We start from the raw sequence: 25,947 nt of genomic DNA on the forward strand, positions 1-25,947 counted from the left end.
AGTACCTAGAATTCTAACTAAAAGGAAAACATGGCTCATCTTTCCTAGGACTTTTGGATTACTTTTGTGGCTAAAAATGAACTCATGTAAAGAAAATAGGGAAAATAACTGTGAAAACAAAAATAAATGTGTAAATGCTAAGGATATGTGGGCAAGAAGAAATACCATGAGTCAAAAGCCTGGGGAGCTGTTGTGGCACACTGGGAGAGAGTTGGCCTTGGACAGAGAGGACCTTTGGCCTCAGTTGGCTCCTCTTCTTGTACACCGATGATGTTGTTCTGGGAGATCTTGATCCCTTCTGGTGGTAACAGCTCATGATTCTGTAGATTCTGGCAATCCAGTTTCTAAATGCTGTTTGCATTTTTAAAACCTGTTGTAACTCAGACTCCAAAGCCAAAATTAAAATAGAGTAAACTAGAGAAAGTTTTGGAGAACTTGAAAGATTTTAAGAAGTAGAAATTGTTTTGGTGGAAAATTCCAATTTTTAATGAGTTAAACATTTTTTAATGTTTATTTATTTTTGAGAAAGAGAGAGTGAGAGAGAGAGAGAGAGAGAGAGAGAGCAAGCAGGAGAGGGGCAGAGGAAGAAGGAGACACAGAATCCAAAGCAGGTTCCAGGCTCTGACCTGTCAGCACAGAACCCGATGCAGGGCTCGAACTCACGAACTGAACTGTGAGATCATGACCTGAAGTGAAGTTGGATGCTTAACTGATTGAGCCACCCAGGTGCCCTTTAATGATTAATTTTAAAAAGCTCAAGATAAACACATGTGCATTAGCTTACAATTTTAATGCTAGTTAATATTGTGGTGCAAGATAATGCAGAGTTCAGAAACAAAAGCAGGAGCAACGCCAAATAAACACCAGTCACATGCTGGGTTTTCCTCTTCCTTTCCCTCCGCAGATGTGGGGAGTGACGCTGCAGACATCGTCTTCCTAATTGACAGCTCTGACAACGTCAAGCCCGACGATGTTGCATATATTCGGGACTTTGTTGGCAGGATTGTTCGCAGACTCAACATTGGCCCCAATAAAGTGAGGGTTGGGGTTGTACAGTTCAGCAATGATGTCTTCCCAGAATTCTACCTGAAGACCCATAGGTCCCAGGCTCCTATGCTTGATGCCATACGTCGTCTGAGGTTCAAAGGGGGGTCCCCGCTGAATACCGGCAAAGCTCTGGAATTTGTGGCAAGGAACCTCTTTGTCAAGTCCGCTGGGAGCCGGATAGAAGATGGCGTGCCCCAACACCTGGTTCTGTTTCTGGGTGGCAAATCCCAGGATGATATTTCCAGGTTTTCACAGGTGATTAGCTCTTCAGGGATTGTGAGTTTAGGGGTAGGAGACCGAAATATTGACAGAACGGAGCTACAGACCATCACCAATGACCCCAGACTGATCTTCACGGTGCGAGAATTCAAAGAGCTACCCAATATAGAAGAGAAGGTCATGAACTCTTTTGGACCCTCTGGGATCACACCCGCACCTCCAAGAGTGGACATGCCTTCTCCCTCACGGCCAGGTACGACCTGTGGGACCCATAATGACAGAGTGTGACATCTGTTATTCCTTAGTTCAAAAAAAAAAAGCAATTAGCATGTATTTTCATAATTTTCTTCTGTTAGCGTTGTTGCTGCACATCTACCCCAACACCTGTCAGATACCATTGTTTATTTTTGACCTGAAGGAAAGTGTTTATCGGCATTTCCTAAAACATCTGAGTTCACGGGTCGTTGAATCTGCCATAATGCCATTTTGTATGGGAGAGCCAGGACTCTGTCCTCAGTTCCCCCAGGTCTTCCTGTTTCCTAGCTTTTTGTTTAGTGATTTGTCATTTATCTTCTTGTTTTTGGCATAATGGTGGCTCTGAATTTGGGCCCTGTAGAGGCATGGAAGAAAGCCAAGGTGTTCGCTGGGAACAAGTTATAGGAATGTCTTATTCCAATTATCTTACGCTGTGTACATTTGTTCTGGAAACCAAATTTATCATTTCCATTTAACCACTTTTAGAGAAAAAGAAAGCAGATGTTGTGTTCCTGTTGGACGGCTCCATCAATTTCAGGAGGGACAGTTTCCAGGAAGTGCTCCGTTTCGTGTCTGATATCGTGGACACACTGTATGAAGGGGGCGACTCCATCCAAGTGGGGCTGGTCCAGTACAACTCTGACCCCACTGATGAGTTCTTCCTGAAGGACTTTACCACCAAGCAGCAGATTATCGATGCTATCAACAAAGTGGTCTACAAAGGGGGCAGACACGCAAACACCAAGGTGGGCCTCCAGCACCTGCGGCTCAATCACTTCGTGCCGGAGGCGGGCAGCCGCCTGGATCAGAGGGTCCCTCAGATAGCATTTGTGATCACGGGCGGGAAGTCAGTAGAGGACGCCCAGGAGGCCAGCCTGGCTCTCACCCAGAGGGGTGTCAAAGTGTTTGCTGTGGGCGTGAAGAACATAGACTCCGAGGAGATTGGGAAGATAGCCTCCAACAGTGCCACAGCATTCCGCGTGGGGAATGTCCAGGAGCTGTCTGAGCTGAGCGAGCAAGTTTTGGAAACTCTGCATGATGCGATGCATGAAACCTTATGTCCGGGTGTGACTGATGTTTCCAAAGGTAACCAGTCCCCTACGTGTATGCTTTCCTCCTCTTCTGCCAATGTTCAGGATTTGTTGAGAGGGAGAGAGAGAGAATCCCAAGTAGGCTCTGCACTATAAGCATGGCTCCTGAAGCGAGGCTCGAACTCATAAACTATGAGATCATGACCTGAGCCTAAGTCAGACACTTAACCAACTGAGCCACCCAGGTCCCTTGGACTCATTTAGATATTTAGATGCGCAGTGCTGGCCTATGAATTCCTTGAACCTTTGGCTGCTTCAGGCATTTTACTCACTCAGCTGTGTGGGTTAGGTCCTGGAAACCACTTACTGCCTGTTATCGATATCGAATATCTTATCCTTCAGGATAAGAGTGGAAGTCTGTATGGTCTTGATCTTATAACATGTATTTCCCCCCTCCATTCGTGAATCCCCCAAATAATTCTGACTTACTGATCCGTGTTTCTGTTTATAGGTTTGTTAGATCAACTATTTGAGATCAGAGTATTTGAGTTCTTAGTGAATTTCATTTAAAGCACAATCTTGGGATGGATGTAGACACCTGCTACATAGCAGGCCAAAATTGATTAACACTTGAGAAAAGCAAATATGTTAAAATGTCCTATGCTTTCAGTTCCCAAGAGTCAGCACTCGTGTTCCCTGAAAGAGAGGCAGATAGAATTTCTTCTCAAAGCTCACGCCTAGAGGATCTCATTTTGCCCTTGAGCGTGATGCCTGGTCCATGTCCTGGGGCTACGCCTGCGTATTGGACTCATCTTGGCCACCTTGATGTAGAGCTCATTGCCTCCTTTCCTTTTTGCAGTCTGTAATCTGGATGTGATTCTCGGGTTTGATGGGTCAAGGGATCAGAACGTATTTGTGACCCAAAAGGGCCTTGAGTCCAAGGTGGACACCATCTTGAATAGAATCAGCCAGATGCAAAGAATCAGCTGCAGCGGTGGCCAGATGCCCACCGTACGGGTGTCGGTAGTGGCCAACACGCCCTCGAGCCCTGTGGAGGCCTTCGACTTTGCTGAGTACCAGCCAGAGCTGTTCGAGAAGTTCCAGAACATGCGCAGCCAGCACCCCTACGTCCTCACTGCGGACACGCTGAAGGTCTATCAGAACAAGTTCAGACAGTCCTCAGGGGACAACGTGAAGGTGAGCATGGGCTCCCCCCTCGTTCTAGATTCCCGTGCAGTTTTTGCACAAGTGCTGGTCAGGAGAGCACCTCCATGTCCAGAAGCCCCTTCCCCCTGTGTTCTTCTAGAAGCACTCTTCATGTTCTACGGGGTTGGTGGTGCCTGAGCGTAAAAGTGCTTTATCATCAACTGATCCTAATAGTCCGAAATGTAGTATCTTTTCCATTTCAATACTTTTACTTATGCTCTAAAAAAAAATTCTGAAAATCAGTAATTAAGCTTGATTGAGCTGAATTTTTGATTAATTTATAATTAATTTATGATTAATCCATGTTTGATTATGGTCCTACCCATTAAGTACATCATGTTCTCTGCTTGTCTCTCCTTCTCTCTTCTGTGTGTACGCGTGCCTACATGCAGATGCGAACATATGTAGTATGAACACACACACACGCTGTATGAGTCTGCTAGAGCTGCCGTGACAAATTGCTACAGAGCAGGTGGCTTCAACAACAGAAATGTACTCTCCCAGTCCTGGAAGCTGGAAGTCTGAGATCAGTCTCTGCTGGGCTGGTTTCTTTGGAGGTCTCTCTTCCTGGCTTGCAGACGGCCACCTTCTCCTTCTGTCTCCATTCAGTCTTCCCTCGTGTGTGTCTACGTCCCAATGTCTCTTGGGAGACCAGTCACATTGGATTAGAGCTCACCCCAGTAACCTTATTGAATTTAATGACCCTTTAAAAGCTCTGTCACCAAATACTGATACTGAGGTACTGAAGGTTAGAGCTTCAACACATGACTTTTGTAGGGACATAGTTCAGCCCACGTACGCACACACACACACACACACACACACACACACACACAATTTTTAGAAACGACAGCACATTAGGAAAATGAGATAAATACTGTTTTTACTTTTATTGTAATTATTATTAGTAAATCAAACACCACCACATACCCACTTATTTCATCCCTCCCTTACTGCATGGTATCAAAGAACCATGAGTGGGAAGAATTGCTTCTCACCATTGGCGGCGGTCTCCTCAACTGTGAGATGGAGAGTTTGAATGGACCAATCTTCCCGATCCCTGGGAGGTCATTTCTGTTTAATTTTGGCTCAGGTTTGACACCTCTTTTGCTTTCAGGTGGTCATTCATTTTACTGATGGGGTGGATGGAGATCTGGCTGATTTACGAAGGGCATCGGAGGCTCTCCGAGAGGAAGGTGGGTTGTGGGCTTTCCAAAAGGGACAAGTTGGCCTGGGTGAGGCAGGGACATCGGTCGCTCGCCCTGCTGGAGTCCTCTGGGGGACCCAGGGGACTCCTCCCCACAGCCTGGCCCTCCGTCATCTCCCTGGGGCTACCCCGGGTCCCTTGTGCCACAGACGGCTTTCTCACCAAATCTTGACCCAGGACCCTCAGGCTCTCAGACTCATTCGGGTGGCAGAACATCTAGAAATCATGATGCTTTTGCAAAAGAACATGACTTAAAAAATTTTTTTTTTACGTTTATTTATTATTGAGACAGAAACAGAGCATGAATGGGGGAGAAGAGAGAGAGGGAGACACAGAATCCGAAGCAGGCTCCAGGCTCCAAGCAGTCAGTACAGAGCCTGACATGGGGCTCGAACCCACGAACTATGAGATCCTGACCTGAGCCGAAGTCAGACACTTAACCGACTGAGCCCCCCAGGCGCCTCAGAGCATGACTTTTTGATCACCACTTGATAACCTTTACAATTTGAAGCAGAAAATGCACTTGACTATAAAATAAACCATGAAAACACATCTTCCAGATTTCAGGTGACTAGACAGACAAGGATGCCTATTGTCAGATGTAATGTCTGTTTATTTGCTCTGGAATTTGGTAGCATTGACTGTCACAAAGTGAATGCCAACACCAGAGGTTCTCAGAAAGTGTAATTTATCCTAAGCATGTTCTCGTTATTTGCTGGCTTTCCCTGAGCCAAGAAGACGAGGTTGCTACTACCTGGTGTTGGAGGTGGGGTGTGGCGGCCCTCCCCCAGCACACCCGTGTTCTGTCAGCGTTTGGGAATCTACGTATGAACATGTTTCGTGGCGTCACTTCCCGTATTTCCACGGATTGGTTTAGTTACTGACATTCCTCGAACAGTTGCTAAGGAATTCCAAATTTCCAGTATTTTAACTCTTCAGAGCAGCTAACTGGTCTGATTCAACCTGTGGTCGGTAAAGGTCACATTTTATACTGACGTTTTCTTTGAACATTTTTTTAATGTTTATTTTTGAGAGAGACAGAGACAGAGACAGAGACAGAGCACGAGCGGGGGAGGGGCAGCGAGAGAGGGAGACACAGAATCCAAAGCAGCTCTGAGCCATCAGCACAGAGTGTGGCCCGGGGCTCGAACTCATGAACCGTGAGATCATGACCTGAGCTGAAGTTGGACGCCTAACTGACTGAGCCGCCCAGGCGCCCCTCAAGTTTTCTCTGGAATGACCAGTGCCTCCCCCTGCAGGCGTCCACGCTCTGATCCTGGTGGGCCTTGAACGTGTGGCCAACTTGGAGCAGCTGATGCAGTTGGAGTTCGGGCGAGGTTTCATGTACAACAGACCCCTGAGACTTAACCTGCTGGACCTGGATTATGAACTGGCCGAGCAGCTGGTGAGTTCTTAGGCCTCCACACGTCGAGACACCAAGTCTCTGCGTCACCTTAAGGTAACAAAAGCATTTTTTTTCTGCCAGGCGAATGGCAGAGGGGCCCTTTGGGCGGGTAATTCACTTCATTTAATTCACTTGGGGCCTGCCTTGTGGCCGTCGCACACGTGAGTCCTGGAGACGGAGGTGTCCAGGAGCTGGGAAAACAGACAGCTGGAAAACGGGTCTCTAGACGTGCTGGTGGTGTTCCCGGACACCCTTTCATGGCGTCCTTCCGTTGTAAGATGGCTGGGAAGGCCAGACAGCAGAGGGACTGTCCCCTAACAGGAAACCGCCCTCAGCACCCGAAAGCTTACATGTGAAAATGAGACGATGCAGGAAAGAAAGCCCGTTTCTGGGCGGGACGGCGCCTCCATGGTCCTCGCTCCTAGTTTCCTCTGGAGCCAATAAACGAGCCCTCATGAGGCTTCCTGACGCTGGGGTTCAGCCTCTCAGGGCCGGGAGTGGGAGGGCTTCTGGGGGACGTAGGGCTGAGTGGGGAGGTGCTTCGGGGCAGCAACGGTGGGCTGTGGGATGAACTGCCTGTTCCTTCTTCCCCCCTGCATTCTTCCCAGGGCTGAAACGGGGAGTTTACTTTTTTGTTGGGTGGAAGGAGGTTGCGTTAGTTGATGCCTCCGGGCCCACGGAGGAAGAGAAAACTCTAGGATGCTCAAGAAACGTGTTTGAGCAGATGGGGGTGTGTGTTGGGCGTGGCTTTCCCCACAAGGTCAAGGGCTAGGGTGGGACAGGAACATCAGGGTGTCTGAGGAGTGTGCTCACGCCGGTGGCCCAGAGTGGCGGTGCCGGTGGCCGAGGGGCGGGACCACTGGTGTGGGCTCACACCGTGTCTGTCCCAAGGTCCCCTCCGGGCTGGAGCCACAGCCGGTGCTCTGACCGTGGTCCTGAGGAAGGGCGTCCGATCTCCATCCGGGAGCTGCTTATGTCTTAGCCATATGCAGTTCATTTGTCAGGTCTTGCTCTTTGGGGTTTAAAAATATGTAAGTTATGTGTAACATTTAAAACTTGGTTACGTATGTTGGAAACTTTTAGAAGTAAGGCCGAGCCTGCAGTGACCCTGTAAGATATATTTTACTTTGGTTGCTCTCCAGGCTCCCACCCCGACTGCTGAGCAGTCTTGGAGGAAATGCTATGTGAGAACATCATCTCACCGCGAAATCCACATACATTGATTTTGACCTTCAAGGCATATTTATGCTTCTATTCCCCCGTGGGTGTTTGTTGAGATGATCTTTCTTTTCCTCTCGGCAGGACAACATTGCTGAGAAAGCTTGCTGTGGGGTTCCCTGCAAGTGCTCTGGGCAAAGGGGAGACCGTGGACCCATTGGCAGCATTGGGCCAAAGGTAGGTTGGCTCTGCCCTTCTCTGACGTCCGGGCCTGGACTTCAGCAGAGTCCCGGGAGGTGCGACACGAGGCCCGAGGGACGCTGAGCGCCTGCTCCCTACCCTCTTTCCTCAGGGCGATGGGCTCTGTTCCTCATTTTATAAAATAATGCTAAAGTCAGGGTGCCTGAGTGGCTCAGTCCGTTAATTGTCCGACTCTTGGGACAATTCTTGAGTTTGAGCCCTGCATCGGGCTCTGTACTGATAGGGGGGAGCCTGCTTGGAACTCTCCCTCTCCATCTCTCTCGGCCCCTCCTCTGCTCACTCTCTCTATCTCTCTCTCAAAATAAATGTAAGCAAACTTAAAAAAATAATGTTAAAATTAGTGGGCATCACTGACTAGCAGACTCGTTGTGGATGGTCAGCAGGGATTCTTAGCATTTGTGTCTAAGCTACAAGAAACTGGCAGGATTTCCTGGTACAGATGAGCCTTAAAGATGCTGACAGATTGGGGCGCCTGGGCGGCTCAGTCAGTCATGCAACCAGCTTCAGCTCAGGTCATGATCTCACGGTTCGTGGGTTCGAGCCCACGTCAGGCTCTGTCCTGACAGCTCAGAGCCTGGAGCCTGCTTTGGCTTCTGCGTCTCCCTTTCTCTCTGCCTTTCCCCTGCTCACACTCTGTCTGCCCCTGTCTCTCTCAAAAATGAATAAACACTAAAAAAATTTAAAGAAGGATGCTGCTAGACTAATTCTGCTGTAATGATGGGAGGCAGCCCCCGCTCAAGGGGACATAGGCCGTGCTACCTGGCGGCATTGCTCTACCAAGGAGGGGGTCAGGGCGATACTTGGAGAACAGAGAAAACTGCGGGCTCTAACTGAAGTGTCAATTTACTCGGTTTTAGGGTATTCCTGGGGAAGATGGCTACCGAGGTTATCCTGGTGACGAGGGCGGACCTGTAAGTGCAAGATGTCGTGTTCTTTAAGCTTCTCTTGCCTCCTTGTTCCCCACTCGTTGGGGCTGAATTGTGGGCTTCATAGTCTGTTCCATTTCCGATGACTTTCCTCCCGGGAAAACATCAGACTCCGACCTCCTTAGCAACTCCACTCGGATTTCTACACGGTGGTGAACAGCGTGACCACCCAAACGTGACGGGTGTGGACGTGAAGGGGAGGGTCTTTACTGGCCCTGTTTCAGAGGGAGGGAGAGACCGGAGGCCACCGAATGCGGCAGACGCAGTGTCCTGACAGAGCCGGATATCCAAGCGGGATGGGAGTGAGCTGAGCAGGGGGGCGGGTGGGAGAGCCAACCAGGGCCATCGTTGGAGTCACGCCCTTTAAGGGAGGTTTGCTCACTTGGGTCCTCAGTAGCCAGAGGGTCCAGTTGGGGGTTTGAGAAGCAGTTCCTGGGACAGAGGTGGTCCAAGAGGCTTTGAGACACCAGGAGGAGGCCCAGCCTGGGATGGGGGATGCAGGGCGAAGTCACAGGGTCCCAGCTGGCAGTGCTGAGTGTCAGGCTGGCCCCAGGACCCACCAGAGAGCTGGGAACAAGGGACTGTGCTGGGGAGCCGTCGGGCCGGGGATTCTCCGTGGAGGCCCGACACCCACCACACCCAGTACCTAGTGACCTGCTCATCCTGGTCCCTCTGAGCTGCCCCCCTCCCTCCAGGGGCAGGGGCTGCAGTAAGGCCATGCCCAGGACGGGAGGTGCAGGAGCGTCCCCACAGGGAAACCCGCTCTCTAGGACGCAGCCTCCCGACGAGGCACACTCAGCAGGCGCGGCGGCGGGGAGCCCCACCTGGTACCTGCCTTTGTTTCTCCCGCAGGGTGAGCGGGGTCCTCCTGGCGTGAACGGCACTCAAGGTTTCCAGGGCTGCCCAGGGCAGAGAGGAATAAAGGTAAGCTGTGCTGGCCCCGGAGTGAGTGGGGGGGGGCCACCGCATGGGGCCCCGCAGGCAGGGGGCTCTCGGGCACATGCACAAGTGAGGCAGTTTCCCCCAACGCCTCCTTGGGGAGGAAGGGCCCCGGGGGCTTTTGCGTCATCCATGTTCAGTGACCGTCAGTCTCACCCCGTGGTGAGAGGGCACGGTCTGGCGGGTCAGGGGCTCTGGGAGCTCTGGGCCAGGGCAGGAGGGGGGAAGGGGGCCAGCAGCTCCAGACCAGGGGCCCCCCAAGAGGAACTGGGTTCATGTCCAGGCGGGATGGAAGGAAGCGGGATGTGACACGCGCTGGAAGGTTCCTTGTGTGAAATACTTGGGTGGCCTTGCTCCTCCGTTCGCTGAAGTTGGAAAGCAGGTGCAGAAGGGAAAGGGCCACCATGAGGCAAAGTCGCAGAGGGGCCTTGGAGCCGGGTCCCTGGCCGTCAGCGCCCGCCCCTCCTGCCCAGGGGGCCAAGATGGCCACGTGCCCAGGGCCAGGGAGACTAGCCTCAGGACCCCCAGCAGGGTGGAGAGAGGGCGCGGCAGACAGATGAATCCCCAGCACTGGTTTTCAGACTTGGGGCATTCAGGTGGGGCGCCCCCACCCCCTCCAGCCTGTTCTCGCCTCTTCAGCCTCCAGAGAGGAGCTAATGCTATCCCTTTCCTCCCCTTCCAGGGCTCTCGCGGATTCCCAGGAGAGAAGGTACCCACGCTGGCTTTCGGTCTTGACCTTGACTGCGTCCCCAGGATTTGTCATTTTCCCTTTCCCAGGTGGCTTCCCCCCTCACCGTGTCCCGTTCCCTTGCAGGGCGAATTAGGAGAGATCGGGCTGGACGGTCTCAACGGTGAAGATGTAAGCGGTTTCATACTGAGTCCCCACCCGCGTCCCTGTGACTGGTGCCTCCGTCTACCCCGGACGTTGTGCCAGGAGTGACGTTTTCTCATTGTCTTTGACAGGGGGACAAAGGGCTGCCCGGGTCTCCTGGAGAGAAAGGGAGTCCCGGAAGAAGGGTAAGGATGTTTCCATAGTGTTGTCGCGATGGAAAAACTAAACACATTCCACTTCAGAATATTATTTTTGTTCTTGTATGTAAAGACGACTTCCTCCAGGCAGCCTTCCCTGATGTCCTGTGGGGATGCGTCCTTGGTGTCTCCTATGTCCTCTGTCAGTTGTGACCGTTACAGCCTATCTTTTTATCTGAATTGTATATCTCACAGGGCACCCCGGACTGTGTTCTGTTTACGTAAATCCCTAAAACCCCGTACAGAATAGGCCCAAGTGAAGGTTTGGGATTACCTGAACAGATCGGAAATATTCGGAAGTAATTTTACCTTTGTGTAAATGAATAAATGAGGAACGCGCTTCTGTTTAAGGTTTAAGAACTGACGAATGTGATTTTTAAGGAGGAGATGCACATTTGAAAACTTATCTAATTCCTGTCTCTGCTTGTATTTTTTACTTAGGGTGACAAGGGACCCAAAGGGGACAAAGGAGAGAGGGGAGACGTTGGGATTCGAGGTGACCCGGTAAGGGAGCTTCCTCATGGGCAGTTTGAGACCTGAGTCTGGGGAAGAGGGTCATTGGGACGGGGGTTCAGAGGAAGAGTTTTTAACCAGATTTTTGAAGTTGCTGTGGAACGTTCGATGGCCTACGTGGTTTGTCCCTTTCCTCCGAGTTGGGAGACGTGTCTGCTCTCTGGCTGCAGAGGTCGTGTTTCCCTAGAAGGTGGTCTCAGGGCGCTGTAATCCAGCGGGATTGGGTGCTCAGAAAGGTATCAGAGGTGACAAAAATGTAGGACCCTGAGGGGCCACCCCTCGGCCACATCCTACATAGTCCACGCTTCTCACTCAGACAGCCTCGTTGTGGGTCCCAGCCACCCTCCGCCCTGGGCGGTGGGCGGTGGTCCTTCCTCAACAGGAAGGATAGTGCCTCATGGTCCCTCTTGCCTTGTTCTGGCCTGGAGGAGGGAGGCTGGCCCGGGAGGAGGGAGGCTGGCTGGGAGGAGGGAGGCTGGCCCGGGAGGAGGGAGGCTGGCTGGGAGGAGGGGAGGCTGGCTGGGAGGAGGGAGGCTGGCTGGGAGGAGGGGAGGCTGGGCTGGGAGGAGGGAGGCTGGCCCGGGAGGAGGGGAGGCTGGCCCGGGAGGAGGGGAGGCTGGCCCGGGAGGAGGGGAGGCTGGCTGGGAGGAGGGAGGCTGGCTGGGAGGAGGGGAGGCTGGCCCGGGAGGGAGTTGGCTTACAGGTTTTGTAGAGCACAGGCCAAGAATGATGGCAAACTCTTCTCTTTGCCTCAAGTGAATGTCAAGCACCTTTTTCTTGCACACATGGCTCACGTCCCTGACCGCTGTTGTCTACAGGGTGATTCAGGACGGGACAGCCAGCAGAGAGGACCCAAAGGAGAAACCGGAGACATTGGCCCCATGGTACTGTGCTCGGCACCCCCGGACCCCCTTTGGCGAGGGCTCACCCCCAGCCACGGAGGCCACGGAAGTGGTTCTCATGGTGTGGACACAGGAGGGTGGGAGCAGACCATGTGCCAGAGAAGGCGGTCGCCAGCCGCTATCCAGACGGGCTTCTTTTCCGCAGAATCTGTCCCCTTAGAGATTCACGCAGAGTGCTTCTCCAGCCGGAGGCCTGTGCAGGCAGCATGACCCACGTCTGAGGGTCCCACTGAGCATCCCCTCCCCCCTCCCCTTCCCGTGGTCTTGAGCACAATATGCCAGAGTTGGATAAGAGTCTTATGCGGATTTTTTCCTCCACGTCAGGGTCTTCCGGGGAGAGACGGGGTATCTGGAAGGCCTGGAGACACCGGGAAGAACGTGAGTGCCTTCGGGGACTCGGGGGGCTTCGTGGGGGGCCCAGCAAGTGCCCCCTCAATCATCCACCCGATCTGGGGCAGAGCTACTCAGCCACTTTTTACTTGGGGACTTTAAGGGGGGTTTCTGAGGCTCTCATCACCCAAATCTTGCTGCTTCTACACATTTTTCATTCTTACAATTTGCTCTGTGCTCCAGCTTGTCTCCTGCCCCTGGTTCTGCCTCCTTCCCGTCCAAAAAAGACCACGTCCTACAGAGGGGTTTAGAAGGAATATCTTTGCCACTTACGAACACTTGGCGAGGTTTTATCCACTAAATATTTTTAAAATCCAAACAGAAGCGCGAACACGGTGGGGAGTGAGGGAGCAAGGGGCAGGACGGCTGACGGTTGTGTCCTTGTGGGTTTCGTCATTGTCTGTGCGGCTGTAATTCAAGCAGTGAAACCAGATTCCGCTTTCTAGTGAACTGCGTCTTGCAGTTAGTAGCCTTTTTTTTTTTTTTTCAAATTTATCTTACTTTATTTAAAAACATTTTTTTACATTTATTTATTTTTGAGAGACAGATTACCAGTGGGGGAGGGGCAGAGAGAGAGGGAGACACAGAATCCCAAGCAGGTTCCAGGCTCTGAGCTGTCAGCACAGAGCCCGACGCGGGGCCTGAACTCACAGACGGAGAGATGGTGACCTGCGCCGTAGTGGGACAGTTAACCGACTGAGCCCCCGGGCGCCCCCGTTAGCTATCTTTTCAAGACAGTTTGTGAATGTCTGTTGTGGGAGAGCTCCTGTGTGCCTCATCTCTGGGGGCCTCGAAGGGCTGCTAAAACCAGGGCTACGTCCAGGATCCTTGATTTTTATTTATTTTTGAGAGACAGAGAGAGACAACATGAGCAGGGGAGGGTCAGAGAGAGAGGGAGACACAGAATCTGAAGACAGGCTCCAGGCTCTGAGCTGTCAGCACAGAGCCTGACGCAGGGCTTGAACTCATGGACCGTGAGATCATGGCCTGAGCCGAAGCCGGACGCTCAGCCGACTGAGCCCCCCAGGCACTCCTAGGGGTGCAATTTTTAATATTGTGTCTTTAGAATTCAGAAGAAAACAAAACTTGAAAATGCTGTCTTAGAAATTCTGAGCATTCGATCTGAGTCCTGCCGGCGGGCTGTGCACTGACCAAGCAGTGAGGGAAAACTCAGCTGCTCTGATGTGCTGTCTGCTCGGTGTGTGAGCAGAGCCAAAACTTGTCCTCACGACACGACTTAAAATAGAGTCCTGCATACACTTTGTTTTATTTCTACGTGCAAGGTAGAGACTTCGGTTTACACTTGATGGAGTCAAAGGCTCTTGTAGACTCGCTTCTCCCCTTGCAGTAGGGGGAGGCCTGGCCGGGGGCCTGCCTTCCTTCCCTCAGGACCTCACTGTGCCCGGCTCATGCCAAGGTGACACATGTCCCCCCACTGGGCTACCTCATGCCCCACACATCACCTCGGGACTTCCGCAGACTGCCTCTGGCCTGAGCGCTGTGCCGTTGAGTGCTGGGAGCCTAGATGTCCCCTCTGGGGCAGGTCAGCTGGATTGTCACTCTGAAGGAGGGGCCTGGCCCGTCTCCTCCTCCGCTTGTCCACGGGTCATCGGTAGAAGGAGGCCAAGGTCTTCCGTTGAAGAAGCTTCCACCACAGTGAATAATGTTAAAACAGTCACCCAGAGAGTCTCCGTTGGGAGTGGAGAATGTTTTTCTTTGGTTGATGCTGCAGCCTTACGGTGTCCAGAACCTCAGACCCTCGTGCATTCCCGCCCCAAACCTTTCCAATGGAGACGAAGCCATCAGAGTCAGAATTAAAGCACTGCTTGCACAGTAGGCCTGTGTTTATTTGGACGAAGGGTCGCCTCTGGAACATCAAGGAAGAAGTTGCCGAGTCATGAGCCCGGACTGAGTACAGCTGGGCTTCTAGGTTCACGTGTGTGCACTCCTGACACTTCACTTAGCCGAGTGGGGGTTGTCCTTGGCCAGGAGCGTTTGGAGAGCTTGGGACGGACTCCGTCCATTATAATGGACGTATTTCATTCCTTCTCCCTGCAGTTAGGAGAACGGTTGAAAATCAGGCCGACATTACCATTTTTACACCCTCTTTTTTGAAATTGGCTGGGGTGGTACCGTCGGAGGGGTCATTATTTTGCTTGGCAGTAACTCTGCAGACCGGCACCGGGCGGTCAACGGGGCAGCGCGGGAGCCAGGCCGGCGGGGAGGAGGGCAGCTGGAAGGGCGTCTCTCGCCAGCCTGCTCTCGGCCGGTCGGGCACGGTGTCGGGCTGGCGGAGGCCCGCGTCCCAGGAAACCCCGGGCGCCACCCCCCAGGCTCCCTCTCAGTTTGTGTGACTTCTCCACAGGGCGGCTTTGGCCGAAGGGGACCAGCGGGCGCTAAGGTAAGTCTCTAACCTGGTGCCCCTCTCCTGCCATCACACTGGGGCTCTCCACGTGCTCTCAAAGGGCAAGAACGCAGTCGGCCTGGGGGCCAGAAGCCTCGACCCTGTGCCCTCAAGGCGTGGGGCTCAGACGGTAGCCAGCACCAACTCTGTGAATTTAAACTCTTCTAAATGGCTCCTGAAACTGTGCAGTGGTGGGGATGAGGGGCAGAAACGGGGGAGAGAGATGGAGGGGGTGGCGTCCAGGTGCCCCGCATCCCGGGGCGCCCCCTGATCTGGCCGTGGGCCAGTCCCCATCACTTACTGTGTCTGCCTGCTCACCTGTGCAAGGCAGGTTTGGATTACAAGAGCCCTGCCTTCAGATCCATGCTGAGCAGAGGTGAGGCGGGAGTGGGGAGCCATCACGGGCCTGCAGCGTGACACCGGCTGTCCCTGTTGAAGGTCTCATCCTGGGGCCACTGCACTGGTGGCCTCCACCCCCGTGGGGCCTCCCCCACCCCCTGTCCAGACGTGACTGTGGATGGACAGCTGGCACTGGCCTCAACCACCCCGACCCACCCCCTTCATCTTCTTTTGTTTCCCAGGGCAACAAGGGGGGCCCGGGCCAGCCGGGCTCCGTGGGAGAGCAGGGCACCCGAGGTGCACAGGTCAGTACCCGCCGCGGCGGCATGCCTTGTGATGATTTCCCAGGTGCTCTCGTACGTGCTTTTTAAATCGTTTTTATTTATTTTTAAAAGTTTATTTGTGTTTTTTTATGTTTTATTTATTTTTGAGAGAGAATGTGAGCAGGGGAGGGGCAGAGAGAGAGGGAGATACGGAATCTGAAGCAAGCTCCAGGATCTGAGCTGTCAGCACAGAGCCTGATGTGGGGCTTGAACCCATGAGATTGTGACCTGAGCCAAAGTTGGATGCTTAACCGACTGAGCCACCCAGGCGCCCCAATGTTTATTTGTTTTGAGAGAGACCGAGACAATGCAAGCAGGGGAGAGGCAGAGAGAGAGAGACAGGGAGAGACAGAATCCCAAGGAGACTCCACGGAGCCTGTCGGCACAGAGCCTGATGTGGGGCTTGAACTCACGAACTGTGAGATCCTGCCCTGAGCTGAAATCAAGAGTCAGATGCCCAACTGACTGAGCCCCCCAGGAGCCCCCAGATTTGTTTGAAATTTAAATGAGGCGACAGTCGATTTTACAAAATCAGACACAGAATTAGCCACAGAACAGGTTAGTGGCGTAGAGCATGTTCACAGTGTGGTTCAACCATTAGTTCTATGTAGGTTGAAAACGATTTTGTCAACCCCAGAGGGGCCCCCGAGCCCTTAGGCAGTCACTCCCGTGTCCCCTCCCCCAGCTCCTGGAAACCACTAATTTCCTTTCTGTCTCTGTGGATCGTCTATCGGGACACTTCATATGAATGGAATCATTTAATGTTTGTCTTTCGTGTCCGGCTTCTCTTCCGGAGCAACATGTGTTCGAGGCTCACCAGGCTGCAGCAGGTGTCAGGGCTTCAGGCTTTGTCGCTGGCCGAGGACTGCTCTGTGCAAGCAGGCCACCGCTTGCGCCCCCCGTCATCAGCTGGGGGGCACCTGGCTCTTTCCACCTTTTGGAAGTTATGAATAGCGCTGCTGTGAACATGTGTACAAGATGTTGTTTAAACTCTGGTTCCTTTTGCTTTTTTATGAAGTTTATTTATTTATTTTGAGAGAGAGAGAGAAACAGCGTGCGTGGGGAAGGGTCAGAGAGCGAAGGAAGAGAGAGAATCCCAAGCAGGCTCTGCACTGAGAGTGCAAAGCCTGATGTGGGGCTCGAACTCCCGAATCCTGAGATCATGATCTGCGCTAAAATCAAGAGTCAGATGCTTAACCGACGGAGCCGCCCGGGCTCCTTGTATTTTTTTAAACTAACTTCCCCATTTGTGTCCTGGTTTGGAGCTACTGTGAACAGCTGGACACAAGTGTGGTCTCGAGCGGTCTTTTTGGCACTTATGTTGGCCTTTTACTCCTCCAGGGTCCACCTGGTCCCACAGGTCCTCCAGGCCTGACTGGTGAACAAGGCATTTCTGGGCCTCGGGTAAGTCCGCTTGATCCCGCCCCCATCTCTAGCTGAGCGGAGAGCACAGGGCCCGTGCAGCCTGAGGTCCTGTGGACGGTGTTACTGTAGACAGACTTCTCTCTTCACCTCCCCCCTGCCAACACAGACCCTGGTCAACCTCTGTCCTCACAGCTCTGGCCGGTTGGCCTGAGGAAGTCAGGGACCCTTTCTCTTCGTGCTGCAGAAGCTTCTGAGTCTCAGGGCAGCTCCTTCCAAACACTGGCCCCCTGGGTGGTGAGCATGGGGAAGCCATCCTGCATTTCCAAAGCCCGAGGTTGGAACTTTGTAAACTCTACCCAGATCTGCCCAGATTCTCAGCTTATGCCAAACTGTTTCACACGTGGCCCCTAGAGATCACCTTGTGGTTCGGTATTCAGTGTAGGGCATTCCTTACCCTCCGATCCAACACAGAAGCTGCTCCTTAAACTTGAACGACCACAGGCATGAGCATGCATCTCCGCTCTTGGTGACCATGAGCAGAAATGAGTTAGAGCTGAGTGGGGGCCGGTCCCCAGCACAGCGCACCTTGGCATCGTCCCATCTGATATGCCACTCAGGGAGCCACCCTGTCATGTGTCACGGAAAACAGTAGTGGCCAAAACCTGGTGCAGAGCTGGCCTGTTGCCATGGAAGTGGACAAAAAGGTGTTTCAACCAAGCAGGAATTTCGTGAGGGCCCTTGTTGGCTTACGCTGTTCTTCCCTGGTTCACCATTGGAAAAATACCTATTTTCAAAGCTTTTGTGGGCTTTATTCAACACTAATAAAGCTCTGACTAGTCAAGAGTTCCAGGTGGAGTGGGGGTGAGGTGAAACTCTTCTAATAGTCACCAATGACAAAGAGCTCCTACCCCCTGTCTTTTGCATGTTTGTTTGGGTCATTTCTGGGCTCCGGAGGCTGCACCCCCTTTTAAGAGCTATGTTTCTTCATTATTTATTTACTCCCTCGGGGAGGGGGTGTGTGTACAGGATTCTGCACCTGTATCATCAGGTGTCGCTGTGGAGGCGTGAAAAGGGAGAGGAAACAAAGCCCCCCAGGATCAGGGTTCTTCGGCAACGTGTTGGTTTGCAGAAACTGGTGCCGGGCGGTCACATGGATGTGTTAGATTTGCGCTAGCCTTGTCCGCACGCAGTTGGGTGTCCGGGGCCTCGTGCGGCCCTGGGTGCTGTGGGGGGGGGGGGCAGGGCTCCAGCTGGAGGGTGACTGTTTCATCGACACACCCGTTTCCTCCTGCTCCAGGGGAGTGGAGGGACCGCGGGTGCTCCTGGAGAACGCGGCCGAGTCGGCCCCCTGGGAAGAAAGGTTTGTCTTGACCCAAGTAGAGCTCATTTCCTGAGGTGGCCACCCCATCTGTCCGTGTGCTCACCTGCTTGGCCGGCACCTGGCCCCCCCACCTGTCCCTGCGCTCACCTGCTTGGCCAGCACCTGGCCCCTTCCCCATCTGTCCGTGTGCTCACCTGCTTGGCCAGCACCTGGCCCCCCCATCTGTCCCTGCGCTCACCTGCTTGGCCGGCACCTGGCCTCCCCCTGTTGCCAGCTGACTTGGTCTGTGGGGTCCTTGTCCTGTCCCACGGGGAGGGAACACACGGGCAGGACTCAGCAGGTTGGCTTTCTTGTGGCCAGAAGCGGCCAGCAGCTGGCGGGTTCCCTGATCTGTTGGTGCCTCTGTGTGTGACGAGCGTCCCGCGTCCTCGGAGCCATCAGCAGATCGGAGGCGCCCAGCACAGCCCCAGGATTGCGAGGAACACACATTCTTTAAACATTGGCACCGCACGCACAGAGCTCTGCTGGCCATATTTAGCTAATCCAAGAGGCCCGGATCTCCGACTATGTTGGATAACAGCAGCTTGTCATATGCAGGCTGTCTGAGAACCGACTTTCCATCAGCCTTGAGGAAAAACACGATTTATCAGAACCAGCCTGAAGGGGCAGGCTTTTCTCAGTAAAGGAAATGTGTTTGTGTGAATCCACAGTTGTCTCTCCATCTCTTGGTGGTGTTGGGGAGCTTCCCTGCTGAAGGCAGCACCCACTGGTGTTCCCGGCTTCTTCTGTTCCTCTTTCTCCTTTCCCCGTCGGCCGGTTCCCATGCCGGGCAAATGCAAAGAACAAACACAGAGCTTCCTGGTTTTTTTTTCCAGGAGTCCACACACATGAACATGGCAATTTAAAAAAATCATTTTTGCCAAAATCTTAAAGGTGAAGTTAGCAGCTCGCAGTGACCTTACTGTGGGCATCCCATAGAACGGAAATTGCCTGGAATCATGTTTTGTTTTCTTTTATTTTATTATTTAAAATTTTTTTAAATGTTTCTTTAATTTATTTTTGAGAGACAGAGAGAGACAGCGTGAGCAGGGGAGGGTCAGAGAGAGAGGGAGACACAGAATCGGCAGCAGCTCCAGGCTCTGAGCTAGCTGTCAGCACAGAGCCCAACGTGGGACTTGACCCCATGAACCGTGAGATCATGACCTGAGCCGAAACCAGACGCTCAAACGACTGAGCCACCCAGGCGCCCCTGGAATCATGTTTTAAATTGGTCTTGGCCCCACAGCCACCTCAGCCTTGTTTCTCACGTGCAGGGTGAGCCTGGAGAGCCGGGACCGAAGGGAGGTGTCGGGAGCCGGGGCCCCCGAGGGGAGACGGTAAGATCAGGGTGTTCTGTGGCTGACCCTTCACTGAAAGGAGCGAGGCGGGGAGCTGGGGCCTTTCTCTGGGCTGGGCTTTCTCATTGCCAATTGGGTTGGTTCTGAATAGAGGTGATTGATAGTTGCTTCCTGTATCCTTGGGGATACGATTAATTATAATCATATTTGCTGCTTATAAACAAAGTAATTTCAAAATAAGTTTCATTACACGGGGGAAGAGTGGGGAAGGACACTTCCTTTCTCGTGTTTCCCTGGGAAGTGAAGGTGGGACTCACTGAAGGGAACCGACCTCCTCCGTTACCGTCCTGCAAATGGTCTGTGACCTGACTCGACGGGGCTTTTCTGCAGAGAAACAAATGTCCTTCGGTTAAAATGGAATCGGATGGGATCGGGTCTCAATCCGGATTGAAGCTGTCTTCTTCGGATGAGGCATCCTAGGAATAGAAGCTATTACCTTGATAACTCATTTTCAACAATATTACCTAAAGATAATCTGACTGCTCACCAACGATGACTGTATAACATACACTTGTGTCCAGGGAAGAGAAACCTGCAGCACGTTTTAAGATGTTTTGAGAACCCGGCTGATCTGATTTATAATCCCAAACTTTAAAATATTTCTTTTTGTGTGTGTGTGTGTATGTAACCTCTCTACAGAAAACTAAAGTTTAAAGGATCCGTTTCTGTTACTTTTAGTTTCAGAAGCAGAGGGGGAAAATCAGACTTTAAAGTCTATTCAGACCATTGAAGGCCATCTCTTCTTGATTGTGTGTCTGTAGATTCTGGGGCAAGGGCTCCTTAGCTGTTGATGTTTGCTTAAAACTTTAAATCAACTATATTTTACAAATATTAATGTATATATTTTATATTTTTCTTCTGATTCTTCTGAAATAGTCAATGGAGTGCAGTTCTGGAAGTCTCCGCGAGGGTGTGATGGCACAGAGCGGAGAGCATAGGGAGGGGGTGTTTGGAAAGAAGGCAGTCTGGTGGCACGACCTGGAAGGAGGGGGGAAGCCACTGCAGAGAGGGGAGAAGGTCTGAGCGCAGGAGACTCAGGAGGACTTGAGAGACTGAGTCCCGCGTTCTTACTTTGAAGTCGAGTCCAAGACTCATGGATGTATGTCGGCAGGGTGACCTTCCAGAAGTCCTTTCCGCTGTAAGAGTCTCAGGTTCACTGGGTCTTTGAGTCCACACCCAAGCGCTGTCTCTCCCAGTGGTCGTCAGATGCTCTTTTCATTGGTGGCACGCCAGCACCAGTTTGCAAAGGAGTCCATTAAGCTCCCTCCCATACAGACCCCATCTTGTTTGCACCTGGAGGTTGGGGCGGGAGCAAGAACACTTCCTTGATCTGGGAACACTCCAGGGACCCAACAACCCTGTGCTCTGGGCTCTAGACAGAGAGGTTGTGGGGTCCCTGACATGGCGGCCTGCAGTAACACTCCCTTCCCACCCGCAGGGCGATGACGGCAGAGATGGGGTTGGTGGTGAAGGACGCAGAGGCAAAAAAGTACGTATCTGCTGAGGATGCTTGAACTTCTGACATCTTATATCTTTAGAGGATTATTTCTCAAAATTTTATTGTAATACCATGAATTTTTTTGTCTTGGTGACTCCGTGGATATATATTTTTTCTTCTCAAGAATAATTTCTTTTAGATGCATTTGAATTAGGACCCACAACTGAGTTATTTATTTATCTCTTATAGGGAGAAAGAGGATTCCCTGGATACCCAGGTCCAAAGGTAAATAAATATTCCCCTAGTGATGAAACGTCCCCGTTTTGGGGGGCTGCGTCTGGCATGTTCGTGGGCTGAAAATCAGAGTATCGTGGCGCTAGTGTTGGGTCAGCCGCTTACTAAGGCCCAGCCCACTCACCTGCTAAGTGGAGGTGACAGTGGACAATGTGTACTTGTCTTGGGACTTTGAGGGTTTGACTCAAATGACACGGCAATAACACACTTCGTAAACTGCTGTGATCTGTGTGCTGTCGTCAATACGGATTCAAGAAGCTGCATCTGCAGAGGACACGGATGTACTCGTGACCCAGGGGAATGTAAATCAGGGTTAGCCATTTGGCCGCCCTGGTCCAGATGCCCCAGGGACCCTCCGCCAGACCCTCTATTTCAGAGCTTAATGTGCCTCTTCCTGGCTCTCTTTGCAGGGCACCCCTGGGGAGCCTGGGACGGGTGGCGCACCAGGACCCAAAGGCATCAGAGGCCGAAGGGTGAGTCTGCCCGCACCTGGCTGCAGGTGGGGCCTGGGAGCATGTGTGGTGAAAATTCTCCTTCTTCACCTGCCACCTGGAAGGTGGCACGTGGGGTAGAAGAAAAGGAATCCTAAGCCCCAGACCAGTGTCCTCAGAACACCCTGTGGTTGTCTGCGCTGTCCTCTTCGGCCCTGCTGCCCTTACGGGGAGGTCCCGAGAGGCCCTCTCCCTGACACGTCTCAAGGGTCGCTGGACCCTGTGCTCCCCACCTCCAAGCCGTCAGAGTCCTCTTCCTGAAGCTACTTTTGGCTCCAGATTACTGTCTCAGGGGATGTTTACTCATCCTTTTAAGATTGCCCTGAGTCCTGAATTAGCAAATTGCAATCTCAATGTGGGAAACAGTTATTTTTAGCTTAAAATATAGTGAAAATTATCATATGATCCTGTTAATTTTCTCAGTGAGGACAAACTACCTCATTTACTTTTCCAGGTGGTTTTAACACGTTGGGCTGCTTATCTGCACCGAACAGGGTTCTCATTAACTGCCATTTATTGATTTCTTGTGCATCCGTGAATAGTCTTTTTAAATTTTTATTTAAAAAAATTTTAATGTTTATTTTATTTTTGAGAGAGAGAGAGAAAGAGAGAGCATGAGTGGGGGAGGGGCAGAGAGGAAGGGAGACATAGAGTCCGAAGCAGCTCCAGGCTCTGAGCTTCAATACACAGTCCGACCTGGGACAAGAACTCGTGAACCATGAGATCATGACCTGAGCCAAAGTCAGATGCTTAACTGACTGAGCCCCCTGGGCGCCCCTCCATGGATAGTCTTAATGGTTCTTGGGCAAGCATCTCACAGTGAGACATTTCTCCCAGTGACGGGGATGGGGAAGGTTGATTAGATCACCTTCACAGTCCTTTCCAACTGAAGGAGTTGGGAGTTTTCCATCTTCTGTCATCACCGAGCTCTGTTTGTTCTGCCCTTTCTAGGGAAACTCAGGACCTCCAGGGGCCATTGGGCAGAAGGGAGACCCTGGCTACCCAGGACCGTCTGTACGTACCCACCCAATTCCAGCCCAGCCACGGGCTGGGTGCTCTCTCTACATGTGCCCCTTTGTAAACTCCCCACGGCCTCCTTCCCTCACAGAAAAGGCATGTTGCATTTTGGTTGTCATTTTTTTTTTTAATTAAAAAAATTTTTTAATAAACCTTTTTTCTTTCGATACCACAATGGAGAAAAGAGCTTTTGAATTTTAGAGTAATGAGAAACGTTCAAAAGAAGTTTGAAACGAAGTGGAAGCTTGTGGTCTAGGGTATATTGTAATTTGCCTTTATAATTTCCTGGTGTAGGTTTGAGGTTTGTGTACAGGACAAAAAAAGTTTTAGTACGTCTTCGTTGCGTCTTGTAGAAGTAGTGTAATTTATGTCAGACGTCGGTTTGCGGACTATTTCCTGTGGTCTATAAAATCCCCAAGAGAGCTTCTGATTTATGGTTTAAAACCCAGGAGTGCTGAGCCACCTGGGGCCAGGCGGGTGACGTTCTGCAGTTTCCATTGTATCTCTTCATGACGAACATCTTGTCTTCTTATTTGAATTTCTCCCTACATTGTCTCCCTACGTTAACTTTCATGAGGTTCGAAGGATGATGGACTATCACTCCTTCAAGGAAAGGTTGAGGGATTGTGCTGGTCAGACCTGGGTAAAGGCTAAGTCAGGTGACTGCTGCCTTTAAGAAAGTGAAGCGTTTAATGGGAGAAAGTTACAGCAGTCAGCAGTCTCATGGAAAGGCACCCGACTGGCCCGAGAGATGACCGCCTGGCCATCAGGGCAGCCGCGTGTTGGGATGAGACCCTGAGGGCAGCTGTAGGTCTGCCATGAACCTCTTCTGGAGTCAGATCCAGCCAGTGTGCTTGAGATCCGGAGCTGAGGCTTAGCTAAGTGACGCGTCACTGTCCTTTCTGTGAACAGGAGATATTAAGATCGCAGGTAGAAAGAAAGCTCTTCTCTCAGGAGAAGTCATGTTTAGACTCAAGCCCAAATGTATGATCCCTTTGATTTGTCACAACCTTCCAGCTTTTCAGGGCGTGGAGCTTTTTATTTGGCAGGGAAAACCCTTTTGTCCTCAGAGTCTCCTCTCTCTTTTGTCCCTTGAGGAGTAAAGTCAGATTTATAGGGAGAGCCTGAAAATGGTCCAGGGTAGCCAAGACCCACCTTTGCTTCCTCAGCCATGTTTCCATCACGTTGCTGGTCCTGAATGTCTATAGTGCTTCTCACCCTCTCCTTCTTGTTCCACAGGGTCCCAAAGGCAATAGAGGCGACTCCATGGATGTAAGTTGCATGTGTGTATCACCAGTCATTGAGTTGTAAGCCTCTTGTCCACCCCGTCCTCATGCTGCTTTCTTTTCCTTTTAAAGCAATGTGCCCTCGTCCAAAGCATCAAAGACAAATGTCGTAAGTACACGATCTTCTGCTGTTTGTGATGCATGTCTGCTCTGATGTGTGAAATTCTCACACAGTACCTGTGTCTCACTCCTCTCTCTGTTTCTTTTGTAGCTTGCTGCTATGGTAAGTTGATTTCAGCCATTCGCCTTTCTTTTCCGGAAGGAAGACCCCTTTCCTGGTAAGGAAATTTGGTCTTTGAAAACCCACCACTTCCCACAGGGCCCCTGGAATGCCCCGTCTTCCCGACGGAACTGGCCTTTGCCTTAGACACCTCGGAGGGGGTCACCCAAGACATGTTCAGCCGGATGAGGGACGTGCTCCTGAAGATCGTGGGCGACCTGACCATTGCTGAGAGCAACTGCCCACGGGGGGCGCGCGTGGCTGTGGTCACCTACAACAATGAGGTGACCACGGAGATCCGGTTTGCTGACTCCAAGAAGAAGTCAGTCCTCCTGGACAGGATCAAGAACCTTCAGGTGGCTCTGACGTCCAAGCAACAGAGTCTAGAAACGGCCATGTCCTTCATAGCCAGAAACACGTTTAAGCGCGTGAGGAATGGGTTCCTGATGAGGAAAGTGGCCGTTTTCTTCAGCAATAAGCCCACCAGTGCATCCCAACAGCTCAGGGATGCTGTGATCAAGCTTTCGGATGCGGGGATCACACCCTTGTTCCTCACCAGCCAGGAGGACCGGCAGCTCATCAACGCGTTGCAGGTCTGTGTTCGTGGGCATTGGTCCCCTCCCTCTGCTCCCCTGGGCTCTGAGAATGCTCTCGGGCACCTGGTGTCTCCTTGACTGATTCCTACACTGTAGTTTCCAAAAGCTCCAGGATGAGGCTGTTGTGATTGGCAGCCACTTTAGTGATTTAACCAGGACAGCTGAGTGGCTCTGGCTCTAGGGTGGCATCCAGATGCCTGTGACTTGTTCCCACTGGGTCCGTCCTCACGTGTGGGAGGTGAATCTCCCCTGAGGCCTGCGGGGTCCTCGTGAGGTCCCCCTAAACATCAGTGCACCCCTCTTCAGACCTTCCCTCAACCACGATGGCAACCAAGGGTCAATCTTCACTGTGAAGCCACCGAGGGCTCCCTCGTCATTTGCTTAAGTGGCTTGTTTAATTGCTATAATGATATATATAATAATTGGCTATTTAATTACTTAATAGTTACTCAGTCCCAATGCTGGTGGCATTGCTCAAGATGAGTCGGCAGTGGGCATGATGGGAAAGAGCCTGTGTCCCAGCCTGCCCATTTTCTAGCTTCGGGTCACCAAAGTAACATGGTCACGTCACTCAACCTTCCCGTGTCTTGGATTTCTTGTCTGTGAAAGGCAAAGTTCGGGAGGGATGGTCTCTACCATCTTCCCTCCAAGACTGGGTATTTTGTGTTTTTACCCCTGCCCGTGTCAGCAAAAGACAGTCTGGTCATTGATACCATATTTCAGGGTTTATTCTGCCAAGCCATGGGCCAGCGTGAGCACAAAAGTGCAAGGCCTGGGAATCCAGTGTGGCTTTCCAACTGTCCGCCCTCGTAAGGGGCTCATTTATGTACATTTTCCCTCCTGTGGGCCGAACGATCCAGAACCATATGTGTTTCTTACCAGCAGTGTTCCAACAAGTTCGAAAAGTCAATTATTCAGTCATTAGTTAAATTTAATTTTTCATTAAATGAATACTTAGTGATGGGGTT

General features: G+C 51.8%; 1 protein-coding gene across 3 annotated transcripts in view; it reads left to right on the forward strand.

Moving 5' to 3' along the window:
* COL6A3 (collagen type VI alpha 3 chain) overlaps window positions 1–25,947 on the forward strand; it is a 77,820-nt gene that overhangs the window by 34,381 nt on the left and 17,492 nt on the right. For all 3 annotated transcript variants that reach the window (XM_029933549.1, XM_029933550.1, XM_029933551.1), the window contains 27 exons: window positions 905–1,519; window positions 2,008–2,607; window positions 3,412–3,749; window positions 4,876–4,954; window positions 6,225–6,370; window positions 7,673–7,765; window positions 8,647–8,700; window positions 9,568–9,639; window positions 10,337–10,363; window positions 10,469–10,513; window positions 10,618–10,671; window positions 11,125–11,187; window positions 12,015–12,080; window positions 12,423–12,476; window positions 14,854–14,889; window positions 15,474–15,536; window positions 16,896–16,958; window positions 18,217–18,279; window positions 19,554–19,616; window positions 21,076–21,126; window positions 21,325–21,360; window positions 21,780–21,842; window positions 22,812–22,874; window positions 24,117–24,149; window positions 24,236–24,272; window positions 24,375–24,386; window positions 24,483–24,976. In XM_029933549.1, the coding sequence (XP_029789409.1) occupies window positions 905–1,519; window positions 2,008–2,607; window positions 3,412–3,749; window positions 4,876–4,954; window positions 6,225–6,370; window positions 7,673–7,765; window positions 8,647–8,700; window positions 9,568–9,639; window positions 10,337–10,363; window positions 10,469–10,513; window positions 10,618–10,671; window positions 11,125–11,187; window positions 12,015–12,080; window positions 12,423–12,476; window positions 14,854–14,889; window positions 15,474–15,536; window positions 16,896–16,958; window positions 18,217–18,279; window positions 19,554–19,616; window positions 21,076–21,126; window positions 21,325–21,360; window positions 21,780–21,842; window positions 22,812–22,874; window positions 24,117–24,149; window positions 24,236–24,272; window positions 24,375–24,386; window positions 24,483–24,976 (3,383 nt within the window). The remainder of the gene's footprint in view (window positions 1–904; window positions 1,520–2,007; window positions 2,608–3,411; window positions 3,750–4,875; window positions 4,955–6,224; window positions 6,371–7,672; window positions 7,766–8,646; window positions 8,701–9,567; window positions 9,640–10,336; window positions 10,364–10,468; window positions 10,514–10,617; window positions 10,672–11,124; window positions 11,188–12,014; window positions 12,081–12,422; window positions 12,477–14,853; window positions 14,890–15,473; window positions 15,537–16,895; window positions 16,959–18,216; window positions 18,280–19,553; window positions 19,617–21,075; window positions 21,127–21,324; window positions 21,361–21,779; window positions 21,843–22,811; window positions 22,875–24,116; window positions 24,150–24,235; window positions 24,273–24,374; window positions 24,387–24,482; window positions 24,977–25,947) is intronic.

Source organism: Suricata suricatta, chromosome 3 (genome assembly GCF_006229205.1).
Source record: "Suricata suricatta isolate VVHF042 chromosome 3, meerkat_22Aug2017_6uvM2_HiC, whole genome shotgun sequence".
NCBI classification, from domain to species: domain Eukaryota; kingdom Metazoa; phylum Chordata; class Mammalia; order Carnivora; family Herpestidae; genus Suricata; species Suricata suricatta.